The sequence below is a fragment of the Bombus terrestris genome, chromosome 5, assembly GCF_910591885.1.
Source record: "Bombus terrestris chromosome 5, iyBomTerr1.2, whole genome shotgun sequence".
NCBI lineage: Eukaryota > Metazoa > Arthropoda > Insecta > Hymenoptera > Apidae > Bombus > Bombus terrestris.
In genome coordinates this window covers 8,821,762-8,847,981 of record NC_063273.1, presented here as the reverse complement: position 1 = coordinate 8,847,981, position 26,220 = coordinate 8,821,762, and the positions used below count along the sequence as shown (strand labels likewise).

Sequence of the window (26,220 nt, the reverse complement as noted above, 5' to 3'; positions counted from 1 at the left end):
CGTTTCCGTCCCATTTTCTTTTCTCCGTTTACAAATACAGATGACGATAGAATGAATCTTTGTCACAACTTAATATTATCAGTTTCATTAGAAAAAGGAAGAGAAAGAAGAATAGAGAAGGTATTCGTGGTGAAGAAATACCAACTACGTTAATACGAATAATAAATATACTTTTGTAAATGAACTCTACGAGAGAAATACGCGAGGAAAAAGATTTAAATGTAAGGTACATCTAATTGACCTAAAACTTAGACACATTTGTCTACTATCAACCAACATCGTGTATCACGATTGCATAGAAGATTCAAACGGAAACTTCCCACGACAGATCGCCGGATAAGACAATACAGTCTTTGTGCACGTTGAAGAATCTTCGATTTTTATTACGATGCGTCGTGCATACCACAGGGACATAGAGCTGTTTGCGTTTTGTTATTCAACGAGCGGCCACAGAGGGACGCGAGGAATTGCGCTTTTCTTTTCCTTCGTTAAACTTTTGACGTCACGCGTACGTGCATTTTCGGTTTAACGACGCTGAATCAACCCTCTCCACTGGTTCATTATGATTTTCAATTAATCCTTTCTCGAGAGAAGATTTATGGGCATAGCATGGATTTACAGCCGAGATCGTCTAAGCAATTTTATACAATGATTCAACTTTTATCGCTGGGATTTTATCGCTCGTTAAACACTGTATACCAGGTGTATTAATCGTAACCTTCTGCGTTGGTCTGATATCATGCGCGACAAGTGTAAATATGTAAAATCGAAGACGCGAAGAATAAATTACTATGTTACTAACAATTACTAACGATATTAATTATATTTCCATGAAACTTTAATTCGTGTATTTACTATGAAAGTAAAATCTTCAAGTTGCGTGTATCTTTTGATAAAACCGTTAAGTAAATATATAATACAAGCAATAAGTAATAAGGTAAATAAGTAAGTAAATATCGATAATTTATAAATAAATACCGATAATGAAACAACAAATTAATCCTCTAATACAGAGAAACAATATTTCTTATATAGCGTACTTTGCTTGTATGTGTACGAAGTTCCATTGAGATCATCAGCCTCGAATTAGATAATTAGCTTGTTGCAAGTATAAAATTCGCGTCCCACAATAGCAACTTCTAACACAATGACCTCTAAGCATAAATTATATATATATAAATTTTGCCTTACTAATTAAGATGCTAATCACACGCCAGTGTGTGTAGCACTGCATTAATAATTCCTCGGACAATGCTCCGCTCTGAACTCGGTTGCAACCGATACCAAATACAAGGCTACACCATATCTGACTAATTAACACTCGCTTTCGATGCGTTCGCCGACTTTTACCGTTTCGAAATTTCTCGACGTGCTAACGTATCATTGTGAACCGGCTGACATAACAACATATTTTTAGCGAATACGCAGGAGTTGGCATAAAATTCCACGTGAACAGGACCCGTAATTTATTTGCATAAAGCCTACTCCGATCAAATTCAATTTCCTGCTTCGCCTTTTTTCAATCGAACATGTTCACGATCTTCTCTAACGATATACATTATGTTCGGGTTATTCATTTTTATTTGCTCGTTTCGATTGATTTTTATTGTTATTCAGTCATTAGTATTGTCTTCTACAAGCGAACAATTTATTTGTCTTTTTTTTCCAATTGGCATATTTTTGAGAAAAATGTTGGATTCGTAAACGTGTGCTGTAGCGGTAACAAGATTTTCGTAAGACTGTTCAGTGGAATTGCGCTTCTTGGATGCAACAAATATCGTCAGAAATTTATCCAACGGCCGTCATTTATAAAATATCCGCGAAATATGCAAATGCGTCGTAAACAGATTGCAAACTTTTATTTATAATTATTGGATCGTTAGTTTATTGCTGGCGTTAGCTTGCTTACAAACCTAAAAATCTCAGTACCAAATACCCATTCTGAGAAATTCACGTTCTACATTATTCTAACACTATTAACACTGTGAAATATTAAAAATAACTACATGTTGCAGTCAGTATCGTTCTAAGAATAATTTCTACGCTCGTATCCTCTTCCTTTTTAATTAATCGTCCAACCGTCATGAGTGTTTACGATTGTCGTTCCCAATCGATGGGCAGAGTGGAAAATAAGAATGATATAAAGGAACGTACATGCAGGCGATAAAAATAACGGTGGAACAGGTCGCGTTAATAGAGATGAAACGCAAATAAGTTGCGCGCTACATTTGCACCGCACGTATGTTTATACGTGTGCGTGCAAAAGGTGTACAAAGAGTTGCACGAGAACAGATGTTGCGCGTGGTGGCAATTTCGAGTGGCTGTCGAATGCTTGCGCAATTTGCGAGCACCTTATTGGCAGAGGCGAAATGTCGGACTGTATGTTGTTTAATTCGTCGTATTTTCATCGACAATTTCAATTGCCTCGTTTATAACCGCTAACGAGGATCTCAGGTATGTTACTGTTTGCAATTGTTTGAATGTCTTCAGCTGTCAGTAATTTGCATTTAAAATACGTACAATTAAGAGCAGCTTATGATACGGGCAACATTAATTGTTTCAATAAAGATTATTCTCTGTTGTAATAAAACCGGCGTGAAGTATAAAGAAGAAGAAAAAATAAAACAATAACACGATGGTTGAGAAAAATTGAGCACTCGAGGACATAGATTAATTCGATCTTAAAAGGCGTCTAATAATTTTGTTACGTCGTATCTTTACACCGATAATTGCTGTTACGAATCACTATCAACACAGAAGCTAAAGTAATAAAGATAAGTTGAAATCGCGAAACAGTCGCAACAATAATAGTAGATACAGATCAAACTTGTTCGTACTAGAAACATCTTTCCCACGCTAATTTCCTCGTCGTTACCAAGCATTTCTTTAATGCGGTTTTTCTCTATTCCTTGCCAAATCCTACAAAATAAACGAAGCTCTGGCCTGCAGGCAGCAAAAGTAAAACATAGGGGCGGAAAATTTATTTTCTCTATAACAGAATCTGTTTCTGAATGAAAGAAGGGGGAATAAGAATGGAGGAGTTTGAAAGGTCGGTTATACGAGCAAACACGTTACAACAACGCAAACTCTATTGGACGTCGGGAATAAGCACACCGGAAGCGATTCTTCGAGACTGGCAACGAAACTTTTCCTGAACACGTTCCTGGCCGTTCGAGGAAAACACGCGTTTTAAAGTCGACTCGCGCGGTTGTTTCGCTCGTATTCCGCGGCCATTCTTTCTTTTCTTCCGTACGGAAGCACGATCGAAGAGCAAAAAACAATTTCAACTCTTTCGAACTCTTTTTTCCCTTTCTCATTTCTTTATTTCTTTGTTAAAGCACGCTTCAACCAATTAGGATCGTTTTTTCTCTTTGTGTTTATTCTTCTATGTTGTTTATTCTCCTTTCCGCGTTGCAAACGGAATATATTCTTCTACTTGTTGCAAAAGGTTTTACGTTTTGCAATGAAACGTCTCGTTCCATGATTAATTAATTGGAGAAAAAATGTTAGCTCGTTACTTTGGATTTGAAAACTTCCGCCTGTCCCCGAGGAAAATCTCAGCATCGCAGGGTTCCACGCGAAATCGAAACGTTCGCGCAACATCGTGCGAATCGCCGTGAGAAACATCGAAGGAGTAGTTTGGTATCTAGTAAACGCGGTAAATAAAGGCTTGGATAGAAAAAAAAAGAGCGAAGAATAATAACACAGGCAGCTATTTTAAGACGTTCGACCGGTTTTCAGGACCAACCAGTGGACCCGATAAATTCCTCGTGCATTTTTTTGCCTGCGATCAAATCGATCCAACCTTCCAATTTGTTCATTATTCTAATCCTTTGCAACGGAAAGCAGCGTTTGTTTGTAAAATGTCTCATTGAAAATTCCTCTTTCTACGAAATTCATTTTTTAAAGATCAAAAGAGAAATTTAAATTTCTCCCACGCTAGAAAAACATCGTAGATATTACAATATTTGCGTTGTTATGCTCTGTGTTTTAAGTAAATGTACAAAGAACGGAGAAATGTGTGTACATATTACGTTATGCTAGAGAAAATTTTCTAGATATTAAAAATGCAAGTATTAAAGGAGATGCGACACGATACGATAGCTTTGAAAATAAATACGTCGAGCTACAGACAGATACGTTTAAATATGTTTAACCATCAGTTGAACAGTGTGCTTATCGCGAAGTTAAACAAATATCAGAAGTCTGAATTTGTTTTTATACGAATACGTTATTACTACTGAACTTCTCATAAAAATATATAATTAATCCCGGTAGATTCATTTATCGCAAGCAGCTATAAAGAGCCATAAATTCCAATGTAAATTTCGAACAATAACGTTTGCAACAAGTTTACATTCCACGATATTAAAATATCATATTTGTAACAATTTATGTATCTGTCGTCTTACAACTTTCCACTGAAACATTTTTTCCTATCTTCCATACTCCTCAAGATATTCAATCCGATCCATTTAAACCAAATACGCTGACGGTAATTCGTAGCAATTTATCGAATAAAGAGAAGCGGCTCCAGAAGACGTCCGTAAAATGTGATTCAGCGGAGAAGAATTTTTCTTCTTGCGGTTTTTAGGATCCGCGTAAGAAACGAGAAGGATGGATATTCTATTTGGAGCGTACAGAGCTCGTGGGATATAACGTGGAAACCGGCGGCTCTGCCGTGAATCATCTGGCACGAAACTATCAAAAATTAACGGCTGCGGATCAATCGAATAGAACGGGGAGAAAGATGCAGCCAGGGAAAAACCGACACGGTTGGATTACCGATGTCGAAACGAGCTACCAATTTTTCAAGGGGGGAAACAGTGCGAATGTGTTACGGGATCGACCTAATTTCCTCGGTGAATTTTCCTCGTCAGCGGGAGAAAAAAGACAGCAGAGCCTGGTCAGCCAACCGAACATTTCCTTCTCTTCTCTCATTTTCTTCTTTTCCTGCAAACAATACGCCCTTTCGGAATAAAAACTGCAAATTCCCTCAATTGCCATGTCTAACAATGTTCTTGGCGCCTCGTGATCGTACGAAGTAAGGGAATTATCGTCGAATGTGTTCCGAATGCAATTTCGTCTTGTCCAATCGATTTTTAGTTCCTATTAACCTCGACTACAGGTATTACGGGAATGAATGTACGTACAGAAAATTTCATTCATATACACGGTGTTCCTGTTATTGTTCTTTGCCATTATGTAACATTGTAAATGGATCAATTCATTAAACCCTGTTCTCTTCCAATTTTCTTCCATTTGTCTTAGAAACCTACCGCTCATGAGAAAGACATTGAGAATTAAAAATGTGAACACGCTGTATAAATCCTCTAATAGCACTTAAACCTACTCGAATACAAGCCAAACTTAGTCGTACATAACTATACTCAACCTAACTTTAAGCGGATTTAACTACACGTATTCCGAATCTAATCAGATCTGTCCCTATACACCCAAATCAAATTATAGCGTTCGAGCGTAGTTTATAGCGTTCGATCATTAGTATACTATATATAAACGTTAGTATACGATCTTCCATATTTAAATATAGATATAACGTGTAATTAATATTCCGTAAAATACGTGCCAAATCGCACGTCATCGGCAAGAAACATCGACGTCCAGCATATCTTCTATTTACAAGGAGATGGCAATAACTGGGAAATCTCGAGTGAGCTGGCTATATATGTGTACGATGCTTTAGGCTGACGGTGTGACAGCTCCAAAAAGATTTCACCGTGCAACCGTTTGTTTCCGAGAAATTAATAAATTTTTTCATATCTTTATATTAGGTTGCCCGGAAAGTGTCTTTCTTTCGCAAACGTGTTTTTCACAACAGTGCAGCTTCGTACAAACGTGAAACCAAGTCTGTGGAATGTCGCGGTGTTTATTTCAACAGAACAAAATGGATCGTACGTAATTCGATAAAATAATATAAAACAAAAGACGTTGCGCGTTTTATTATTTCCTCGTAAAACGAAAGAAACATTTCTGATAACCTAATAAATTCTTTTAATATTGATATTATGTTCGGTTGAATATCAAATTTTACAATTTACTTTGATCAATTTTTCATTACTTTTATTCGTCACAGTATTGCTGCAAAGTCTTACGATTCTACGGATGGAAATTGTAAGAGGATCGTTTTAGAACGTGGGAAATTGCTGCACCAAGAAAACAAAGGGCTGTGCGTTCAAATCCTTCTGGGATAGTTTTACCATCAGCTTAATGCGCATACAGTTATCTTATTCGAAATTTCGCAGCTCTCGCCTTGTCAAATCAAAATCTCGCCGCATCAGAACCTTGACGTATGAGGAAACAACGATCCGCTTGTGTAACGTTTAATGAGAGTCGTAAAATAAATAAAAAATAACGCAATGACGTAATTAGAGGAAGTGCGAAAAGAGAAGATACACTGTCAATTCATTCTCCACTGATTGGGGAATAATTAATGGCAAAAATAATGGTTTTTTGCTTCTGGATATTTCTCTGAAAAAGTTTACATTTAAAGGTGCCAGGCAATGCGATTAGGGCACATCGATTGCACCATGCTTTCTCGAGGTACGTTTAATTAACAAACCGTTGGGGATAATTATACTGATGCTTGGAACAGCAATAAAATTAGTGTTTAGTTAGCAATAAAAAGACTGAGTAATCACGCGGCGAAGGTTACGTTTTTTGTTACGGCAATTAAACGATCAAAACATCAGTCTCGAATGATATCTGTAATCGTTAATTTGACACAACTGGATTTGATATCGACAGCCGACATCTAGGAAGCAGCGAACAATTAACAACAACAAGTATCGACGACGAAATTAAAAGATCAACAACAAATAGATAATACTTGTCTCTGTCGTACCATACGTTGTTTTCGTCTGTCAGAAATTAAACAGAAAAAGAAAAAAAAAACGTATTCGACGAACGTTCGAGTGTTCTGTAATGCTGTTCTCACAGATAAAGAAAATAAATTTCGAGATAATTGTACGCAATCACGGATAAAGGAAAAGCAGAAGATCGATATCGAAAGACAATGACGCGCTATTGACAACTCGATCCACGTTTCTCGACGCTTTTCGTCAAGTACAGACGACCGATTGAGTATGATTAAGACGACTCCTACGATAAACGCACATTGAATCACGATGTTTAATTTCCGCGTTTATAGATGCGCGGAGAAATCGTGGGATTACCGCACGGGGAAACTTTAGAAAAATTTCCCGTCTTAGGAAACCCGCGAGGTTGGACACCGATACATACAAAGCTGTAAATCGACATTTTGTTCCCGGTTTTCCGTATTCCTGCGTTGCAAACTTCCCATATTATTAAAGGAACTAACCGCTTAAGAAGCAACTTATTTTAGAAAATTCCATCGATCATGCACCTGATTGTTCTGCTAGAAACTTAGCGATAGTTCAATGCTATCGATGATACATCGTGTTTGGGATTGCGAAATGGTTGGAAACGTAATTATTACAATTCTTCTCTCAAGGACGCTGTACTCACAAGTGTGAAAAACAAGAACGCTGAAAGAGAAGTTAAACACATATTTGCCGTTCGATTTATTTTTATAAAGCAAGATATGTGTATCTTTCTACTACTGTACGAAAAATTACCATTAACATCGATAAAATTAACGTCTTATTCGTCTTACAAATACGCCGACGTTTCGACATAATATTATTTAATTCGGAACGTACGCAAAATTTACGTAAACCGAGTATACCATCAGATATGTGATACGTACGTATACCATTCGCGTGGTTAATTTACAAATTTTCGAATTTACAAATGATGAAAGAATGAACGTCTATGTACCTACTTACAGGATCTGTATCGCGGACACGATACGTGTAACCGATTTATTCGCAAGACCGGATGACGTCAGCTTTCGATGCAGAAATATTAACGGTTCTAGAGAAACGCGTGCAAATGTTTTTATCACGAGGCACTTTCCACCCAGGCTACGTAATACAAACAGATCATGCTAGAATTCGGTTGGTAAAAGCGTTGTATACGCTATGAACGAGGTCGTTATCGCGGGCGGTAATGCGACTGTCTGACAAGTGACATGATTACCGGAGCCCAGATTATGGCTTTAACTTCGCGTCGACTTCGCTAAATATTTACACGGTGCACCTGTCTCGCGAATTTTTCTCGCAAATCACATTCACTATACTCGCTACTGTAACAGTGCGTACTGACGGTGATATAACACGAATAAACGATAACAAAATCGTGATTGTTAAGCGTCTTTCCTCCGCCCCGTAACGTCTATGATAATAATCTGAAAACTGTGACTTTTCCTCGGTATGGCAGATGATGCGACAGAAACGTACGATACGACTAAGGAAGGTAAATTCTTCGGTAAATCGATGTCAAACTTAATATTATTAACTTGTTTGTTCAGCGAGGAATCGTTTTCCTTTTATAGGATTATGTATCGATCTTTTGAGTTCCCGCGTTTCTAACGAAATATCGTTTATGCGTGTCGAGAAGAGAAGAATCAAAATTCAATTTTCAAATCGCTATACTTTCTCAGCCTAATAAATAGCCGATTTTTGAGATTACGGAGATCAGCTTCCGCGAATATCTCACAAGCAACGAACTTGTAGATGCATCGTTCCTGGTGTAGCAAACGAACGATGTTATGCGATAGAGAACGTTCACGTGGCAATTTATTCATCTGGTTTCCATGGGAATAAAAGCATTGCGTGTGACGAGCGGGGAACGATACCCCCGTGAAAACCGGTCCCGCTCGAAATTATCGATGCGAACACTACGAAACTTCAGCCGGCCAACCGTACAACGTTTGACGAGAGTCGGTCGATTTTACTTTATGTCTATGTTTTTATCCGCGTTGCAACTCGACCGAGCAATTTCGTTTAAGTAAAAGCGATTTACTTGGAGAGGTAACTGTTAAATACCGCGCCTTACGAAAAGATAAAACGGCGCGATTCAATAACAGAGAGAAAGATAAAGGGCAACGATGGCGTGCCGTTATCGATGTCCAAGAATTTCACAAGAAGCATCGATCTTTAAAAGACGCAAAATAGAATAGCAACGGAACGCGAACTGGTAAATACCTGGCAACGGAATCAGGTACGAATATGTTCCACCAGGAAGGCCTCTTCTGTCTGGTTTGCGTGTAAAGTCCATCGGTGCTTGCAATCTGTGTCGGGACGCCAGCAATCCCTTTCCTCCTTTTGCGATCGAGTTTCGGCGGCCTGGCGAGGATATGCCACGACTTTCTGCGAGCCTTTTTGCCCTCGATGTCCGCCTGTATTCTTCTCTCGTTCTCCAGTAGCTCTTGGTTCTCCTCGAGCAGGTCCTGCGACACGTAGAAAACCGAGCACCGTCTGCCACCCTCGCTGGCGCGTCTTTTCTCCTTCTGCACTTGTTTCGTATTTTCCTTCTCCTCGACAACGCTACCGCGTCTCGCTCTATGAAACAGACTGTCCCTTCGCGCCTTAAGATCCTCCAGCACGCTGTGCCGCCTGCCTTTATTATCGCGTAAAATAGCGTTCGAGTCCCTTCTGCCAACAGCGCCGATAAGTTTCGCGAATGACGACTCTTTCTCCACTATCGAAGGAATCGAATTGGTCGACGCGTATTTGGCGGCCGAGTGGCCGTTGTTCTGCGGCTCGTTGCTGATGTACATCTTGCTTTCCATGCTACGTATCGATCGAGATCTTCGAAACGCGTATCCACGTTTCCACTGTATTGCCGATATACTAAATCAACAACACCGAAACACCCGCGACCACTATACTAGACAACAAAGACGAGGAAAAACCATCAGGAAACTGTCGCGACGCACTGCACACTTAATCACCCGAGATCCGCGATCATTTTCCCGGTGGTTCGCAAGGGAAATACGGAAGGCATGAGTCGCGTACCGTTAAGGCGCGATCGGCATTATTCCGTCGCCGGTGAAAGCAGCCACGACGGCGTACCGAGTGACCGCCTTTTCACTCCTCGTGAAACGTGCTATCGGCACGAATACGCGCGTATCCAACGAACGCGACCAAACCACGAACCTATATATATATATGTATATATCGTATCGACCGGACCTGTCCACAGATACGTGTATACAAACCGGGAACAGCTCAAGCGCGAGATCCACCAACAGATCGTTGACCCAAGAGAATCGTGAGCGCGGAACCAGCCAACGGTGGTCGACCGACTACCTTCCACCTCGCGCGCGTCTTTTGCTCGCACGCATTTGTTTCTCTATTTTCTGGTAAGGCGAGAAAAGAGCTCTGGAAACTCGTTCGCCGCGTTTCTACGTTTCGGAACGTCAACCGAATTAACCTTTGCCTCGTCCTCGAACCGTCAAAGGTGGCGCGGTGTGTGATTCGTGTTGTAATAACTTACAACCGAGAGACTGTATTTGGAGCAACTCGGAACGAATTCGATAACGGTTCCTCGCGGTGAACAAAGTGAATCTGTCTAGTTGAACGAGAGAGCAAGAACAAAGAGTCTGGTTTGCTGCGAAGTCAATTTCCTAGCGGCTTCGAATCGTTTCCACGATTTCCATGCAGGAACTACGACCAAGCTTCGCTGTTGCTAGCGTCTTCTTCTTTGGGCAGTGGAACGCTTCCAGGTGAACGACTCGACTTTCCGATAGCGTTCAGTCAAAGTGGTGTTCCTTTTCGTCGTTCGATACGGTGGTAACGACTGGGAATCGAGGCTGGCCCGCTGAGACTGCCGATGTCGGTCACAACCCGCACACTCGTCCTTTCTTGTCGTCGTAACACCGACGTGACGTTGTCGCGATGCCGACACGTATACACACACGGGCCAAAATCGAGATTCGTTTACTATGAGAGAGGGAGAGAGACGCAGAGAACACACGTGACACGCGCGATCTTCAGCAAATTAATACGTAGGTTTGACGAAACGAAATTCGACGACGATATAACAGGATACACGGTGTCTCGTGTTAAGAAGAGAGGGAGAGACGCACAACCGGCGGAAAAACAGGCGACTTTCTCTCGCCTCCTCTTTTTTTCTCTTGTTTCTTTCTTCGCAACTTTATTGTAATGCGTTTCGATTTTGCGCGCACGTGCGCAGCTGATCTGCTTACACTCCACGACGATAGCCGGTTTTCGATAAACCGAGATATCGGGCTACACAGTGACAGTGGTACACACACGCCGAATCGACAGGCCGTCACGAGAATCGAGTATCGCAGCGACTAAGCGAGAACGAAGCCGACTGCTTGTATTTATACACGTCGAGGCACTCGGCCGAGACTGTCTCTTCGGGCGCATCCCCCACCTCCCGTGCCCGAGTACCCAACAAGAAGAAACACGCATCGAAGACACACGACTTTACGCTCTTCGTTAATCGTTTACAAACAATCTTTTTTTTTTCTTCCTTAATTCTCTCGATATTGTCTCACACGCGTCCGAAATAATTGCGGGATTGAAGGAAGGCGGCGATCGTACGAAACGCGAACTCGCAAGATGGAGGACTTTAAGGTCCGCGGCACCGTAAATGGGAAACGCTGGAACCGGGGCATGTGTTTCACATTGCAACTATCAGCGTGAGCAAACGAGCAATTCGTAATTTATCGTAGTAATTTTTGTAGATTTATTACGACGATGATTTGAGAGCGGATTTTAGTGAAGTGCTTACACGTATCGATAAACGTGTGTCTTTTAAATTTGTAACTGATCAATATGTTTTGATATGATCGATTGATCGAAAAATCATTCGAACTTGTTTGTATATTTTCTTTTCTAAGAATCTAATACGTTCGAAAATATTTTTTTATCTGTTTGTGCTCGAGATGAAAAGAATAGATCGTAGATTTACTTTGAACGAAGTTGTTTCGTTATTTGTAAATTTGTAAATCGCGTTTTTTTTTTTTGATAGGAAGAATTCAAAAAGAATTCGAAATTTTCATCATCTTTCTAAGACCAGAGTGGAAAATGTAGATCGTAGATTGATATATTCATGAAACACGTTGACGACTATAATAATGTCTTACTTGCAGCTTATTAATAAAGAAAATCGCGATTGAAAATACTTTGAACAATTTAGAATCAATGTAATACAATGTGTTCATGAATATATACATACACATATATAATATCTATGTATATCTCGCTCATTTCTGTCTTACATTCATACGATTCGTAGTTTTCAATCGTTTCATTAATTGTTCAAACAAACGTTTAATTGTTCATCGAGTAATATATTATCGAGAAGCCCGTGTAAACGAATCAACAATGCGATAAGTCTTAAATAAATAAGTATCAACGTGCCTCGATTTAGTATACTTAAAGAACACACAAACACGGATAATTATCGCATGTAATTAAACGACGATGGAAACTAGTATGGTCGGTGTTCGTAAAAAGCAATAAATAGTCGTAAATAAGTTCAATTTCAGAAAAATTTCGAGACACTAATGCATCGAATTTCCAGCTCCAGAAATTATCCTAACTAAATTATTCTTCGCTTTGCATCAACATTTCTAACATGCTATATTTCTTATCAATTTATTCTTACAAATATCCTCATATTTATTAAACATTTTATCGAAAAATATCTTTATTCAAACTGTTAAGAAATAAAAATGGAGAGTATTCTTCGTCGAATAAAATCTTCTAACTTTGTCTCGTCTGATCATGAGTCCCTGTAAACGTGAAAATCTTTACGCGTATACGGGAGAGAATAATCCAATCTTTGGCGAAATAAATTTCTGAGAAGCATATTCGTACGTGGCGTATCTCGAATTGCGATAAAGATTCTCATTGATAACGATGACAAACACCTTTTCGAGTTTTTCCTTCTTTCTCTCTATTTCTCTCTTTCTCTCTTTGATTAACTGAGTTTCATAGGCAAGATGCATACAGTAAGAAATAGTCTGATTCTTCTCAGACGAAAACATAGAAAATTATCACGGCAAAACAGCTTTCAAATGATCTAGCAATCGTAACTCATTTCATAATCCACGTCTAACTATTCGTCACGTCTGAATCGACGAGCCTCGGTTACCTAACCGCTGTTGCCGGCGCACAGATTAATTTTGTTGTGGAGCGTTATGGAGTCTGTGCACTCGAAACTGCGTGCAATTAGCTGGTTTGTATGCCGGGAAGTTTCCAATGTAGCCTCGTTTATATTTTAATGAGTTCTATAATAATTCGAATCGCTCGCAGGTTCGTAGAAAAATTTTCATCTTTCGTATATTACGATTCGAAGAAATAGTAATTGATAATAGAAACGAAGCAGCAAATATTTCGATCCAATAAAATTCGATCATCGAAAATTTATTTAATAAATGAGGAATAATAGTTAACGTAGTCAGTATTGTCGATTCGTATCTTTATGAAAAAAAATCTAAGTAAAAATTTGTTCTAGCTTTTAATTTATAATTTTATTTATAAATATTATAAAGAATATCTCATTTTAAATATTTCGAATGTTCTACGCATCCTGTTTAGTTTCATGTAGTTAAAATTCCCCGCAAAAGCATAAACATCAGCGGTCTAATTGTAGCCCCTTTTTTTATCCCGAAACTTCAGCTTCTACAACACGTCCGAGCCAAATTCGATTATGCCAACCGCGATATATTTTGTTCGTATGATTCAGGATCGTGTCGTGAGACACCTTTTCGTTGCGATACAACTTCGACTCAATTGCTGGGAACGACCGGATGAGTCGAACTTTAAACTGCGCCACAATCGAAAGCTACAATTGTAAAACATTTGTGTAAATTCATTTTATACATACACCAACCATACACCATCAAACATACACCATCAGGTGTCTTGCTATGTTTTCGTGAATATTTAAAATTAATCCAATTATGGGAAAAATTTCAAATTAATTTAATTTCAAATTAAAACGAAGAATTCACGATCATTGGTGAAAATATACATTTACTGTGCAATTTCAGCGATTAGAATTTTTTTTCTTACGTTGTGTAATTCTTCATATGTTAGTTTTGCTTTGATTTTTTCGTCGTTAGTGTTATGTTTTAGTCGTGCATAATTCTAATGTTATATACATATATAAACATGTCTGTTCTCCTGTTTAGTGTTTAGAGATCGCTTCGAGAAACTCGGCTGACCGAGTGAGATTATGGTCATCCGTAGAGGGACAGAGAAAGAGAGAGAGAGTTAATTGGGTGAATCGAATTAAGAGCCAGCCAGTATTTTCATTGTTGCAATTCTCTAATTAGTCGCGTACGAATTGGCCAATTGTTTCCACCGGTTTGCACGTCCGCCTCTCGTTAATCCCGCGAGTCTGCGTTCGAAAGAGCAATCGCAAGATTTCACACAAAATCGCCTTCTGTAAAATCAGACGCGTTCCGATATAAGCGGAAATGGTGAACGAATAATCGACATAACGCACGCGAAATATTCTTCAACAACGCTGTCTTACAAAGATCTAGGAAATCGACGAACTCTTCGATCGGATTGACTTAAATCAAAACGACAACGTGGCTAAATTCATTAATTCAGCAATTAATCGAGCCAGCATGAACAACATCTAATTTCAAATAATAACGACGTTAACTATGCCGCGTATTTGCGTGCAAAATTTCCACGAAAACAACCAAAAGAAGTGGAATTATAACGAGTTACAACATTGCCTATTTTATACATTTTTGCGTACTATATGCATTCTGTACGTTTCTTGTATTTCGCATAAATGCACAAAAGTTCGCAGCCTGAAGATACCACCAATAGAATACCAATATTCCGTGAGAAAACGCAAAATATGGCCATTGGTAAATATCAACAAAGGAAAATTCTCCAAAACGTGGAAGATCGCTTACGAATCCGCTATAGCGTAATAATCACAATATCAGGAACAATGGCAGACCATCGATATTCAACAACTCACGATAACGATGATCTTCGAGCAAAATTATTCTCGAACAAAGCGAAGAAAGGGAGCAGAAAAATGTCCTCGCTTGGCAGAGAGCAATTTCAAAGGAACGGTGGTTTTATGCATCGAGGAAAAGACGAGCGTCTCTGCTAACGACCTTATCAGTCAACTGCTTATCACCGACCTCACGTAGCCGAGGACAGGTTTATGACTCGACTACTGCAATCGCGAACAAGTCTATCTCCGTTACCTCAAACGGTTCCTCTTTTCTTCGTACCACTTTCCTGCGGCGTTTCTTCTTTCGCGGAGAACCACAACGGCAAGAACAAAGCGGGCAACAGCGGTGCAAGCAGAGGCACGATTTTCGTCACTACGAATCGAACATAGTTGGGCCGCTGTTTCGTGATCGCAGAACGAGATTCGAGGCACGCGTGTCGGCGGACAAACAGCTCTGATTCGATTCCATGCGAGTTTCTTCCACGTCGACGCCGCGTGGAATCGTCGAAAGGCCGGATCGATGTGCAAATAATCTCGTTTCGTGTCCTGCGTTTGCTTCGTTTCATTTAGCATTAAGTTTTCTCGTTCGAATTACTAATAAGATTAGTAGCTGATTCAATATACGATTACAGCTAATTACGATTGAACGAGCGATGCAAATTCCTCACGAACAGAGTGTACTTTAGACAAAAAAATTGGCTTGTAACAAAAATTCGTTCTGTCTTCGTCTGTATTTTCAAGAGAAGAGCACAAGATAAATACAGGCGCAGTGGCGGTAAAAAGGGAGTTTAAAATTGATCAGTGTGAACTTTAGGATGAAAGTTACTCGCATATTGGTAACAGATTATCTATTCTTTGGTATAATATGTACATTGTGCTTATTCGTTCAATGTATTTCTATAAAATTATTATTATTACTATTATTTGTCATCCTCGTACGGATGACACACTTTGATACAAAGGAAAAAGATATATAGCAACATGAATGGTAATGGCAACACGTCATAAATGATGCGGAAGCATCGATGAATTACTTAGCTACTGCATTTCTAATATTTTTCTTGACAGCACGCGACTCGCAAAAGAGGTCTAATCGATGGTCGAGTAAATTAGCATGTTTGCAATCGCGATTAACGCAACTGGTATGAGCACATTACGATGTCTTTTTACATTTGTTTTTTCAATCGACATTTAAATTTCCTGTAAAAAAACATAAACATCGGTAGTCGTTTAATTAGGTCCTAAACGCTCGTTCAGTAGACTTTACGACCCGCTCTGATACTAACGCGTTTAGGATAAACGATTATGCAAGCGAATCGCGCGATTCCGCGATTACCACTAGTTACATCGAGTTGTTCTATCGGGAACGACACGCGATATCGACCGTACAATCGCACAGCAAATTGCCTGTGCACGATAATGCTCGGAGAAATAACTAAAACACCGTTCTCGGTGCATCGACGTGAAAATAAAAATCAACGAGAGAATCGTGTTTCGCAAGAGCTGAACGTATATAACCGCGAGAGAGAGAGAGAGAGAGAGAGAGGGAGAGAAAGAGAGGGGAAAAAAGAAGACGAATCAAAATTCGACTATCCTCGATTTAACTGCGGCCAATTTCCAGCTGAAAACCATCTCTTGGCGATCATGAAAATTACCGGTTACCCGAATGACCCTGCGTGACGAGTGTTGGGATTCAAGCATACTATAACTCACGGAAATATGCCACCATTTGTAAGGAACTTTTATAAACGTATTACGTGTGTTATATTTGGAGCATTTTGGAATTTCGCTAGCGCTATAATGACGCAGAACCAACATGATTATATCGGTAAGATTTAGGAGAATACAGGATGTCTAGTGCAGGTCCATATTTCGCAGAGGTTACAAAAAGATTTAGATTTGTCGATTACCTGTTACAGTAATCAGCCTCGATGCTCACTATTATTACGTTACGAAGCATCCAAGTACTAAGTACTAAGTACAAAGTATTAGGGCACATACTCGTTACATTTACTGAAAATCTTGAGCAAATTTTAATTCGTTTAGTGTTTTACATTATGAAATACATACGATGTGAAAGAAAATTACGCGTTTATAATAAAATAACTAGAAAATAAAATTAGTGGGAGATATCCAATTTATACCACGTGATATTTAACATATATTTTGTATTATATATTCTATATATAATATAATATAATATAATATAATATAATATAATATAATATAATATAGTATAATATAATATAAACGAAAATGGAGTGTAGTTATAATGCAGATTTTAACAGAGATTTAAATTAGACAATATAAATTTTTGAAAGCTGCAAATACTCGTTCTGGATTGAACCAGCTATAGAGACTAAATGCCCTGCAACATTATCGTACGAATCATTATAATGTTGCGAGTAATATTGAGGCCTAATCGAGCGAACCTTCAATGCTATCTTTGATCTGAATTTGTGAGTACACGTCGAACTTAATCCCATCGCTGGAATCACTGGAAGGGACTCACGTTTGATCGACACTGAAGGACGTCGAGAATTTTGTTACGCAAACGTACCTATATATATAAATAATTGAAATTTTCTTCGACGAAGAAAAGTCGGGCCGAGATAATTGTTAAGTTGAAAAGCAGAAATCGAGCGGACCTTTGGTACGCAACTTTCACTCGCGTCTCGGCGCGTACCAAGACGCGAACAAAAACGACTAGTCGCATGAACGTTTGCCCAATCTGGCTTTTGATTGTTTCTATAAGACACGATTTATACGGGACACGAGGTTTTTCGGGAGGAGATTTCACTAGAATCAAAGCGACCAGATGATCTGGGGGCGAGAGGTTATCTTAGTGGCGAGATATTGATATTAGGTTGACGTAAACGAATTATGGTTGTCTCAGTTGATATCGTAACGAAAGTTTTGTTTTCAAGCTTGCTGTGATCAAAAGAAATGTTAAAACCGCATTATCGTATTTGATGAAATTTTGTCTGATTATTAAAAATAGTAGGAGCAAATTTAGGTCAAGACGATTTTTCGACTCGGTGCACGGAGTCATTTTACAGTAACAGAGTGAAATATATTACATTATTAGTATGGAATTCTAGCTACTTATTAGCTAGATTAATTTTTAATTAATTTTCAATAGCGTTTTCTTGCAATAGTTGAAATAATTTATTAACGATAGAGAAAAATGTAAGATATTATTAATATGAATTTATTTCAAAGTTACGTATTAACTAGACTAGTATATATTTATCGTAACAAATTTTAATCAGCACATTTTTCTCGCAGTGCTACGAGCCGAACAGCAAATGACCTTCGAAAATGCTCAGTTATTTAAAGTGAATTATGCAAAATTATTAAGATGAGCTATTCCAAATGACTAAAGCAAAGAACTTTAGGAAATTGATGAATAAAATCGTACGATCTAGCAGACGTACCATCAACAATTCTTTCATCATTAAAATCTATTATTAAAATCTACAATTCACGTCGAACCTCATTTACAAACTTACTATACTTAATATCAGCAAACAACAGTAATCCATTGTCTATTATTCCGGACGTTACGTAGAAAACTTCGTGAAAACATCAGAATGGCCACAATCGAAACCAGACTTCCTTTCATCCGTCCATTGAAATTGAAAAAATCATCTAACCCTAATATACCGTGTCGATTCAGGCTCGAAAGTAACAGGCCGATTGCGAGAAACAATAAAAATCGTTCATAAAACGTTTCTCGAAATCAAAAGTTCGTACGTTTCGCATTTCGACGAATTTTTACATCTCTTTTTTTCGTCACGAAAATTTTTGTTGACACGTTCCACAACATCGGATAGGCCACGATAAATGCCAGAGATGAAAGAAAGAAGTTTCGTCCGAAAGAAGCTGCAGTTCGAAGAAATATAGCTTTTTGAAGCTAGGTAGAGTAACTGAGGATTCGAAAGAAGCTGCAGTGACGACGAATTAAATACAATCACTATTTTTCTTTAATTAATCGGCTGTAAGGAAACTGGGTCGGTTGATGACTTAAGTGAAATTGCGTTCTACAATTTCTCTCTCTATCAACTCTATCAACTCTATCAACTTCTTATTATTATTTCGAAGAAGCTTCAAACTATCGACTATTGACTTTACTAACAAACGAATGATTGTACGATGTAGTAGAAATAATAATAAAGAGACGTATATCATTCAATGAAATTCATTGAAAACAGTAAAATGATCGAACTTGTGTACGAAGCAGCCACGTTGCTCACGCAATGTGAAGAAATAAGTTCATCTGTAACTTTCTTAATTTCGTTATTTCAGTCGGCTCGATTTCAAGTTTGCTTGAAAATTATTCATTTTGTTTATTAATTTTGTTTTGTTAATTATTCATTTTGAAAAGTACTTGTTCGAACAAGATATTAAATTGGAATTACTAAAAAGCGTCGAAAGACGCTAGAAATGAAAAGGCACTGAGGCAATTAAAAGCAGAAAACACGTTAATGGAATTAATGAAAGAAAAACTGTATTTTCATTGAGTTTCCGATTCCGTGGTTCTCTTCTGCATCCGTTTGGCCATACACACGATATATAACACATACAACAGAAAATATCCTTATTTGTCGAATTGAAGTTAAACTGCGTTGATTGTAATGACCCGACGATGACCCACGTCGAGCACAGAAAAGGCATTAATCAAAGAGCACGCGTTGACCAATCGTTTCGTGGATCGTCGTCCAAACCAATCGATAGTTTAATCTTTATTTACGGCTAACGTGAATAGAAGCTTAACTGGTTTTCCGTCACGTGACGTTTGCGAGGCTTCGCGGAAAGAGGCGGACGTCTAGCGCGTAAATTCATCGCGATAAGCCATGAAAAAAGAATTTCGAAGCGGTGGTCGTCGTGCGAAAGATAAGCTGGCTCGGCAAGGCTGTTGCGAGATGAATTCGAACAGAAGATGTTCTACGTGACCAACCGCACATCCTCGCTCAACGTTGTGAAAAATTAAATTTCCACCTACCAGGATATCTTCTTACGCAACAATAATACTACTTTGCTCCTGGATGAGCCTAGTTTAGAAAAATCGACGAGGAACTGCTTCATTCCGATGAAACACGGAGTTCGGTCGATCGCGTACGTTGTTTTTCGCTTTTCCTTTTAACTTTCGTTAGTTGGGAATGCAATGGATGGTGGTTCGTTCGATGGACGTGTATTTATTATTTTTAACAAAAGTTATCAACCAATTTCCATCTTAAAAGTCAAATCGATCAACTCGATGAATGAAAACGTACAGAAGAATGGCAGTTATAAATATTAGGTTTGAAAATTCTTCTTGGAATTTTCAATTACTTATGCCTCCTTCTTATGATAAACAAACGTACGAAGATAAGATCTGTTTGTTTAGACGTTGAATACAAATCTGTGACTCGCGTCAGGCTCGTATGCTCTGACTGACAAGAAGTCATTTTAATCATTCTAATTCTTCGCGTGTGAAAACGGTTTAAGGTGCTTGGAGCTCAGGAAACTCTTTCGTAAAAGATTTCGAATCTACAGCTGTTAAATAGACGAATTTGGAATATTTTGGTGTTGAGAATTTTCTCGTCCATAGACACGTGCCTCTGCAACTTTGCAAGAAAATAGATTCGATTTAATCAAGCGTGGCACAGGCTTAAGCAAGCTCCTTTCCTGGCGTGGACATAAAACCGAGAACGAAGGTATACCAAGGGTCATTAAGCACCGTTTCTACACGAACGACATTCTCGTTTCTGGTAGTAAACGTCGACTAGAAACTGTTCAGAGAGTAGCTGTTTAGAAATTTCGCTGTTTATTCGAAATTCTAGCGGCTTGGGCCGAGCGATGAGGATCGGCGTGGCAACGTTACGGTAAATTTACCGAGTAACCGGCAATGGGAAAACTTGCGACCATAAAAATGACGTTGACGGCTATCCTACTTCTAGAATCAACCAGTCCACGTAGGAACTCGACTGGACACAAAGTATTATCTAGCGCTGGTAATTGTTGCAGACGCTTCGAAACCTGATGGACGTTCATTTCGAAACTCAGATTTACGGCGCGTACCATTACAGTAAGCTTGTAATAAAGATCATATCAATCATTCTGTCAGGTGTATAAAAAGATCCGTGTGATTTTAGTTCAACACCGTGACTGCTGTTACGGACCAACAGTATTCTTATTTTTAGAAATTGAAACGTTTTCAATCACTGAGGTATTCTCTCTTCGTGCATAAAAGAAGAATTTTCCATTAAAAAAAAAAAAAAGAAAAAAGAAAAAACAAGTGAAACTACTCTATGTTTTTTTAAATATCTTTATAAATCTTTCTTTTTACGTCGATCGAGATATAATCGAGATTCTAAATTGAGAAGATTTTTCCAACCATAATATCATATAGTTTAAAGAAGAAAGGTACATAATAACGTTGTTTGAAAAACAATAAGGTGATTTCAATCTTTTACAAAGAAAATATGCTTTAGAGAGCTTTATTATACTAGTGGATTCCTTACTTAGCACCAACGAGCTTGAAACTTATTTGAAACATTCTATATTATAAATTGATAATCTATTAGAGTCGGCCCAAACATCGTGATACGCTTCCCGTGCAGTTTCCTCCATCTACACGACTATTTCTTGATGAAAAATGCATTCGATCTACTTTTCCATTCAGTCGGAACCGGCGTAGCGCATCTTCGTGAGATGTTTGTATTGGTCTAACTGGCCAATAAATTTCGAGGAAATCATCGGAAGATGGGAAAATCGACGGAGAGAACCGAGTGGAATCGTAAGTTGTCGTGAAACGAGGATTTATCGCCTCATGGAACGATAAAGCGTCAGTTGGTCGTGTAATATATGTGCGTATAGGCAGATGCAACTGTGAAGTTTCACGAGCGTCGTTGCGACTCGAATAAGCGACGTTGAAAGAAAGAAAGAGGAGGAAAAGGTGCATCGAACGACGATCGAATCCGATCGAAAGCCGATTGATCCGTTGCGCAATTAGACACGGCGTGGTGGTTGCACGAACACGGTGAAAGTCGTCGACCGATAAAAACGAAATTGTTTCATCCTATAATATCTCTCGACTTTGGAACGTGATACGATACATTCGAATTAAACTGCACGAGCTCGTGACACATGATGAATCATGATGAGCTTTTATAATACTCGGAATGATCGAAACAATCTCGCAATATGTACAACTTTTAAGTTACCGAAATACCAATGAAAATAACCAATTTGTGATCCTTCGTAGATTTATCCGAGTTTTCCAATGATATTGCCACAAGATTTAATTTAATGTGGTCAAGTTGACAATTAGTTTATAGTCTTCCAGAGAAATTTAAAAACACAATATATGCTGATGCTTTCTTTCAAGATTTAAATGAATTTTTGTAAAGTATATAGATGTAAACTCCCTAGAGTTCATGTAGGATAGGGATTCTTTTTGTTTTACGGACGACCATTTGAAGAAGCACGTTTTTCCCAAACGGACGGACAGAGAGTTGCATTAGAGAGACAGACAAGGTTACAGAATAGTTATTTAAGATTTTAAAGACTGAAGATTTAAGATTTAAAGACTGAAGAAGAAAGATCGGTAGCTCAGGACGTTGAAAATCGATTCTCGATTATTTATTGTTATAGACGCATATTAATTGTTGTTTATTTTTGTATTTTATCTAATTACTTCATAATAAAAAACTCAATTTTCAGACTTCAGAATCGATCCCTGAATTATCCAATTATTGAACCTTATATAGATAAAAGCTGGCTTTCTCCCCCGCGTTATATAGCTTTTCATGTATCTTTGTATTGAATTTTTTGATACTAGTCTTACGCTTTATGTATTATATATATAATCGAAAAATAAAAATTAATTTTGTCACGATCATTGGAACTGCTAACAGACACTTAAGGATAAGAGTGGTTTAAAGTTTGAAGTATTTTTATCTGACGAGTCAATTGGAGATTAATTTGAGTGCACGTGATGGTGCAAGATGCATAGTGACTAGAATAATCGAACAATTAGCCTCCATCTATCGTCAGACTCTTTTAGACTCTTTTCTCCTTAGTTTAAGCAAGTAAAGAAACAATCTGCTGTTTTCTTATTTAAATTTAATTTAACAATATTTCAAATGGCTGCTTGCTCAGCCGAAAATTAGTTTTGCCTTCGGTTCGATCTTAATCGAGACATTAGTCGTGTTATATATGTCGAATATAATTTTTCTTGGAAAGTTATCGGAAATTTCTTACGTTGATCAGATTCGTTTGATTAAGACCCTCTTCGCCGATGACATTATATCATCGATCATATTAATTACATCGATCCTAATCTTTACAAACACAGATATAATAGGATTTACCTTTAATAAAAATGACGCGATACATTGTAGAAGACAAACAGCTCTTAAATAAGTCAATTATTGCATTCGCAATCTAGACAATTGAAATCATCAATTTCAGTTTGTTAAAGACTCCATTCTGTACGACGAAATCCAGCAAGAAGTCGAAGCAACAGAGAACCCGGAAGAAAAAACAAATCATCGATTAAGAAGTTAAGAGCTCCGAAGGTTATCGTGAAATAATTAAGAAAATTAATCTTCCAGGGTGAAGTATCTCTGTTATCGAGTATTCTCGCTTATTGGTTGCAAGATTGAAGAACCGGAGCCTACGTGGATTTTCCTCTTTTGCCGTGGCTCAAAAAACGGAAGCTCCGATTGAACGGGAGCACATTGCAATAAAAAGAAAAAAGTGGAAAATACCTCGAAAAGATCATGTATCGAGCAAACAACAATCGCGAAAGGATTAAGGATGCGATTCACAGTAAACGCTAGACGGAAGGCTGATAATCTTCTTCTTGAAAAATAAAAGCCGATCAATCGGTCGAGCTGTCGTTATCGCGTATCTCGCGCAATCTTACAGATATTTTCAGTAACAATCCAAAAAAAAAAGAATTTACTAAGAATCCGTGACACCGAGCAAGCGAAAACAAAAGCACATGTTTTAATTCAACGAATTCGATGCTGAAATAGATGATCGATCAGGTTAATCATCGCCAGATGCGAATCATCGGTTGCGAATCGTATCAAGTAAATGAACTGTCCAGAGTAGCTATGTAAATACATGAAAAAAATAATATTTCGAAGTTTACGTGTTTCTAAGGATTTCTTTGGAAATCGCGTTCATTTGTGACACTTTCTTGCAAAGAAATAAAATAGTCAATCTCGAAGATGGTATCCCGCTGGGGGTAGCCACCCACGTGTTATTTAGCAATTAAGTTAGAAAAATTTACCAAATGTCCAGCTGGACAAATTGTAAACTACAAATTAAATAATAATAAAAAAAAAAATTTTCTTGCGACGAATAAACTTACGGGAGTAACTTGTTTCGTTTGAGAAGTTCGACAATAACGGCAAATTTTTATGCGACTATGCGAAACTTGAAGATACAAAAATACGCAGAATATATATAAAATATTGCAAATAAAATATCACTGTTTGCGATTGATGAAACAAGTTTCCATGTGAGTTCTCCTATTTTAATTGTGGCCATAAAAATATGAAACTATACAGACATACGCAGTCTGTCGATTACTACCCACATAATTAAATAGAGAAACTTCGCGCTCCTTGTTTCATATAAATGACGTCCTACTTCATAAATTACCAAGCAATTGATAAATAAGATAAATGCATTCACTTTCTGTAAAATTGTCCTTGAATTGCAGCGTGCTTTTCTTTAAAAACCAATTTCTGAGAAATGTATCCCAGTCATTAATAAATAATATTATTAAAAAAGAAGATAGTTTTACTAAAAAAAAAAAACCACGACCCTAGAAGATTTGATAATGGACAAAAAAGAATTTTCTTATAGCTCAATAAAAATTCAATCTTCAAAGGGTCTATCAAACGTGCGTCATCGAACAGCTTGAAAACAAATCAGCTTGTTATACAATGTGTACCATAATAAAAAGGCCCTTAAATTCCTTCCTATCGAATTTTTATGCTGGGTCACAGAAGCCTTATAAATTATAATAGCGTCACGCGTCCGTTTCAACATAGAATTTGACGTGTTTCCTCGGGCAGGTTTGCACACGTTCACCGTTCAGGGCCTTCCCCTTATTTGTCTAACGCCATTATCGAACTCGTTGTGTCGATTCATACAACGTAAACACACATCGACGCGTGCATGTGCTTGTACGAATAAATTAATAAAAATACATTATTGGATGTAGATACTGTTAACTGTTCAATTTTCATGGTAGTCGTGTGGCTTTGTGTTTGGAATTGTAAAGCAGAACCATACTGTCTCTTATCAGGAACTTATCGTAGAATTATATGTAGATGGCACCATTTTGAAATAACTTTCACAGGTTTTTAAATATCAAAGTGTTTGCTGTACGTTTTACAACAGCCAAAAAATTTGCAGTCGAATAGTTCGTGGCTTTTAGATAATTTAGATACGAAAGTAGGATGTTAATAGACGTAGAACTATTTGAAGATCCCAATTGGTTGATCGTAATTTTATTTGCATAAATTTAATTTATTATACGACTATTCACCATCAATAACTTACCGACTAACCTGATTCTTGGTTATTACGATATTATATTTCTCAGCATCGACGAGGTGACAGTTCTTTGAAATCTAATAAAATCGCAAAACTCGAAAGTCGTTGAGGTGATAGAAAGTTCGAAAATTCCTCTAATCCGTCGAGAATTTTAAGCACGTGCAAATAAAAGATTACAGTAGCAGACATCGAAGTCCAGAGTATTCCAGAATCTCGCTATTAATCATCGAAAAGTATTTAATCCAACCAACACATACCGTTAGTCTGCGAATAAAGAAGAGATGGAAAAATCGCTATCGCCTGAACAGGATTATACAAATATGTTGATTCACCTTTGTTTATTCTATATTTAATATTTCCCACGTTTAATCGGAAAGTTCATGATCAATCGAAGAACTGTATATTTATTTATTTATCTCATCTACGATCTTTTATGGTCACTAGCGATCGTGACTGTTGAAATGGTCACCACTTCTACGAAAACTCTATATCTGGTCTTTTTAGATTTCTCAAGCGCTGAAGCCATCGACAGCATATAGACAAAAGACTGGCACGAAGGCAGACCATAAACACTAGACAGGCGACGTTGGCTTCGGGGTTTTCAGTTATAAGGTAACACTGCTAGCGTGTGGATCTGGACCAGCTCAAATTGTATTCATACTTATTATTACACTTCTCTATTAAATATATATTTTCTACCTTACACTTTACCCAATCTTTACATATCTAATAACCTCAATAGTGGCTAACAAAATACGTAAGAAGAAAATAGAAAAAGAAAACGAAGTGTAAAATACGATAAAA

At 37.9% G+C, this 26,220-nt stretch overlaps 1 protein-coding gene across 10 annotated transcripts in view; it reads right to left on the bottom strand.

The window, feature by feature from the left end:
- The window catches only part of LOC100646293 (TLD domain-containing protein 2), a 294,489-nt gene that overhangs the window by 127,074 nt on the left and 141,195 nt on the right, over window positions 1-26,220 (bottom strand). For 7 of the 10 annotated variants that reach the window (XM_048405831.1, XM_048405833.1, XM_003395393.4 and 4 more), the window contains exon 1: window positions 9,090-11,195. The exons of the other annotated variants lie outside the window; for them this stretch is intronic. In XM_048405831.1, coding sequence (XP_048261788.1) covers window positions 9,090-9,676 — 587 coding nt within the window. In that variant the 5' untranslated portion in view covers window positions 9,677-11,195. Of the gene's footprint in view, window positions 1-9,089; window positions 11,196-26,220 lie in introns of those variants that run through there. 10 annotated transcript variants of the gene reach the window in all.